At 48.5% G+C, this 4,694-nt stretch overlaps 1 protein-coding gene across 1 annotated transcript; it reads right to left on the minus strand.

Annotated features, from left to right (window-relative positions):
- Positions 1–2,260: 2,260 nt before the first annotated feature.
- On the minus strand, positions 2,261–3,571 carry LOC125579925. Its single transcript, XM_048743836.1, has 2 exons — positions 3,204–3,571; positions 2,261–3,035 (listed from the first exon to the last, which is right to left on the minus strand). Exons 1-2 carry the CDS (start codon positions 3,569–3,571, stop codon positions 2,261–2,263), a joined length of 1,143 nt encoding a protein of 380 aa, XP_048599793.1.
- Between the last annotated feature and the right edge of the window lie 1,123 nt (positions 3,572–4,694).

The following is a 4,694-nucleotide window of genomic DNA, read 5'->3' on the forward strand; positions in this document are numbered from 1 at the left end:
TACCCTTTGGAAGTCGCAGAATGCTGATTTCTCTTTTCCCTCTGAGGTTGCTGAGATGTCGGGCCTCATGGATGGGTGCCCCCAGGCCGAGTCGATGGTTCCTCCAATCGAGGGGAGGATCCGAGAGCTTTGGGAACCCATCGAGGTTTCGGAGGACACGACGGAAGCGGGAGCCGATGCTGCGGACGAGGGAGGAGAAGTAGATCAGCCCGCGGACTCATTTGGAGTCTCGATGTCCGAGTATCATGACCTTGATCTCTGAAGGTCGTCGGGATTGTTTTCCCTTTGCCTTTATCTCAAGATTTTGTGTGGTGTTTTAGGCCGAGTTTGGCCGTTCGTTATTTGAGTGTGTTATGGCCTTGCAAGGTCATTTGATTATGTATGCGAGACTGGCTGTTGGTGGCTTCGAATCCCAGCCGCTTTGTGGCCTTTTTATATATAATGAATGTTCTTTTAGCATTCTATGGGTTTTAGTTTATACTTCTGCCAAGTGTCGAGGGAAAGACACGAGTAGTCACTTCGTATCTTAACTCTTAATTTGTCGTTTTGTTCGTTTACTCTTTCGAGGGTATTCGAAAATGTTTAGGAGTTTTACGAAGTTTCATGTACATTTTAGATGTGGACGATGAGACATGATTTAAGATCTCGTATCAGTTTCGATATCATGCCTTGAGATGTTAATGGACAAGTAGGACTGGGTTTAGGGCAAGACCTAGGTTTACTTTCGGCTCTAAGGCTATGCGACGACTAATCGGCTTTCCTTTTTCCCGTTGGCAATTTCTACCTGATTCTGTCCGATTAAAGTCTGCGACTGGGCGCCGGCTTATATGACTTGTATGGGAAGAATCGAGCACTCTCAAGAGAACGTCTGGTGTGATGACCAAAATTTCAGATTTTCTTGTATATCCCGCTATGGTATCCTTGTCGGATGTAAGAGAACCTTTAGTTTTAATGAAAGGTTTGACTACGAGTTCTTTTTTTAGAGAACGTTATGGACTTGTCCGTCGGGGCCAATCGACGGGCATTTTGTATTTTAGAGTCACAGATGGACTGTGTATTTGGATAATATCTTTCGAGAAATATTTACGATGTCTCGCTTTCTCGAAGATATGTCTTTTGCTGTGAGATGGCTACGATCTTCGTTTTTATAGAAGATGCTTTTTTCCTGTCTTGCTTGACCGTGAGTATGGGTGAATTATGTAGGAATTAGTTTTCATCCAAGGACTGCTTGGACGGTATGCCCTTATCTTGGGCATTTCTTAGGCCAACCTTAGATTACTGTGACTTATTGCAAGTGAATCGTGAGATCGGAAGAAGGTATAATTTATTGAAAAAGTTTCAAAAATATCGAGTATATTCATGGATATTTCGGATTTTTGTGGGAGTATACGAGTATACGTACCCACCTCCCCCCCTTTTTACGAGGGGGATAGTTGAACTTGTCGATATGACAAGCTGCCTACGTACCTCTTTCGAGGATCAAGTCATCTCGTAGTTCTGCTTGTTGTTGCGGGTGTTCCTACTCGCTGGATGGGATTGTTCCGGTTCCTTCAGTCGTTGGGGCTTCAAGTGGATCGACGACCATTTTAGGAGTAGGGCTGTCCGCTGGCAAGGCGATGGACTCGGGGACTATGTCGCTGTCTGGAGTCATTGCCTGGTCGGGTGATTCTGGATCACTTTTTATGGAGCTCTCGGGAGCATTTTGAGCTTTCTTAGCCCGCTTCAGGTTGACCGCGGGGGTGTTCCGAGTTTGTCGTAGTTTATGCTCGGCCAAGAAGCAGAGCCTAGACTGTTTCTGGCATCCCCAGATTACCGCTGTTCCGTTTGGAGTATGGAACTTGTTGCCAAGGTGGTAAGTCGACGTTACCGCTTTCATGGCATTGATCCAAGGAGTTCCCATGATGACATTGTTGATGGCCGGGTTATCGACTACCGCGAAGTCAATGATTTTCGTCACCTCTTTAGCCATCACTGGGAGTTTGATTGATCTGAGGGTCATTGACGTTGCACCTGAGAAACCGGTGAGAGGTTTTGGTTCCGGGATGACTTCTCCGAGTACAATGTTCATCCTCCGGAGGGTATCGCGGAAGATGACGTTGACTGTGCTTCCCGTGTCGATAAGGATCCTTCCCAATTCTAGGTCTCGGATTACCGGATCGATAACCAATGGGTCACAGTGAGGTTTGTCGATTCCGATGGTTTACCGCTCTTCGAAGACGATCGTATCGTTAGGGGCGTTGTCGGTTGGGGACCGAGCCAGCTAGCTTGAAATCGTCTCAGCCTTTCGTCCATAAGCTTTGATCGACGAGATCGAATCGCGATAGAATTGCGATCCCCCGATGATCACGCTCACCCTTCGACGGTTGCTGTCGTTGCCTCGGTCATCCTGCCTCCTTCCGCGTTTCTCGCCCGACTGATTTTCGCGGGTGTCATTTTCGAGAGACTCTTTATCAGTTTTGGGAAGGCGATCAGAATCCAGAAGGAGGTCTTTTATGCCTGTGACCTTCGAAATTTCACCGGCGAGGAGCTTCGCAGCAAGCCTTGCGCCGAGAACCTTGCAGTTCATAGTGGAATGACCTCTGGTCTGGTGGAACTCGCAGTAGGAATTATCCTTGAACTTATTCCTGGTCCAGGTATTTCCGGAAGTCTTTCCCTGCTCGGAGTTGATAGTGTAATTATGCTCGCCCTGGAGATCTTCTCCCTCGTGGTGGACATACCTGTCGTTACGAGGGTTTTTCCTTCTCGCGGACGCCTTCTGCGGGTTGTACTTCTGGGAGAGGACTTTCATCTCTTCTTCCATCATGATGAAGTCCGTTTCCTTGTGAAGAGCGTCCTGGATTGTTCTCGGTTTTTCAAGGGATATCCATTGCCGGAGTTTCGACCTGTACCAGAGAGTTTTTCGCAAAGCGTCGACTGCCACTTTGTCGCTGATTCCAGTGACTCTTGCCATTACCAGCTTGAACCTGTTCATGAATTCGCGGAGTGGTTCGTCTTCTCTTTGAGATAGACTCGAAAGGTCAACGTCTGAGGTTTCCCTGTCCATGAACATGGAATATTGTTTGAGAAACTCTGAGGCGAGCTGACGGAAATTTCCGATGGAGTTTCGTTTCAGATGAGAAAACCATTCGAGCGCGGTTCCTTTGAAGTTTTCGACGAAGAGGAGGCATTAGCCAGCGTCTCGTTTGCGTTCCTTGAGTTTGCACCTTCCCATCGCGATCTGGAAAGACGGCAGATGTGCCTTCGGGTCAGTGGTGCCATCGTAGACGGGAATTTTGATCTTCCCAGGATCTGAGATGTTAGTTTCTATGATCCGGGCAGTGAACGGAGTTTTCCGCGCTTCCTCGAGAAGTCTGTCGATCTCGGGTGCAGCACTTGTCGTGTGATGAATCTGCGACTTTACCGCCTTGACTTCTGCCGCAGTTTTTGCGATGTACTCGCGGAGATCATGGATCTCATCAGGATTTCTAGCAGCCTTGCGAGCCTGTCGGCGTTGGCTGCGGTGGATCCGAGCCTGATTTTCGGCCAGTTCTTCCTGCTTTACACAATAGAGGTTTTCTTCTTCCTCTGTCATGGGCTTTTCGAACGATGCGTCCTGCTGAGCGAAATGGCTGCGCGTTCTTCTCGGATGGACGTCGGCACCTCCATCCGAGTGATCGGATTGGTCGCTTATGTCCAGATCGATCCGCTCGAAATCGCCTCCTTAGTTGCTCCCGGCGGAAGGTGGAAGGTTCTCCGCCGTTGGTTGTGCGCCTGGCGGGACTGTTTCGTCAGGATTCTGATCTGAAGAATCCTTGTCTGCCCGTGTGGCCCGATCGCTCGGAGTCTCGAAATCGAGTCTTCTACCGCTGCGGGCACTTGTGGCCCCGCGCGGGTTTTTACTCTTTTTCGCCGTTAAGGTTTCCACCTGTTTTGCGAGAGAGGCCACGAGCTTTCCTTGTTCGTCCAACTTTTTCTGAGCGGAGGCGAACATTTCTTTCATCTGGTCCAGTATCACGGCGTTCGTAGTGACCGTGGATACGTTTCCAACGGGAGTTCTGTCAGCATTGGCATTGACGGAAGTCCCGTCGTGGGTTTGCTTGTCTTTGTCAGCGTCGATCGTCATACCTGACTGAGCGTGTGCGGTTGCATGAGAGATAGATCCGTACCCTCCCCTCTTTCTAGCGCCAAACTGTGGGAACCAGAATTCACACCGTCGAGATTTGTTAATCGGAGGAAAGCCAAGCTAACCTAGCCTTCCCTGAAGGTCCCGGTTATCTGCTGGGCCACGCACAACACAATCAATATGAAAGAGTCGAAAGTAAAAAATCGTAAAAGAGCGAAAAGAGAACAAAGAGGTCTTATTTCCGAATTCGCGTTTGAGCGTGAACAACAGGTAAGATCCTAAGCCACGAGAGCTGTCGGTACGTTCGCAAGTCTAGCCACCTAAGTTCTAACCTAGTCGAGTCGCAGCTCGATAGTAAAAATGGAAAAATGCCTAAATTGCTCTAAGTATTAAGTTTGCTATGAGAAAGCTCTCTCCTTCTCCTCGCCTTAAGCCCTCCTTCTATACTCTCTCTAGGTCGGTTTGTGCCTTTTCCTTGGCCGGATTTGTCGCGAGATGGGCTTTTTCATTTTTCGTCACCCTTCATGATTATCTTCGGAAACTTGACATTTATCTTCTCCTGCGAAATAAAAAATAGATCGTCATATCACCC

The sequence above is a fragment of the Brassica napus genome, chromosome C1, assembly GCF_020379485.1.
Source record: "Brassica napus cultivar Da-Ae chromosome C1, Da-Ae, whole genome shotgun sequence".
Taxonomy (NCBI): Eukaryota; Viridiplantae; Streptophyta; class Magnoliopsida; order Brassicales; family Brassicaceae; genus Brassica; species Brassica napus.

What these genes read in the sequence shown, in the direction of transcription:
- LOC125579925 (XM_048743836.1), bottom strand. Translation starts at nt 3,571, where the DNA reads ATGACAGAGGAAGAAGAAAACCTCTATTGTGTAAAGCAGGAAGAACTG. An exon ending in TTCCAGATCGCGATGGGAAG is followed by an intron (nt 3,036 to 3,203) that starts GTGCAAACTCAA and finishes GTTCATGGACAG; the next exon opens with GGAAACCTCAGACGTTGACC.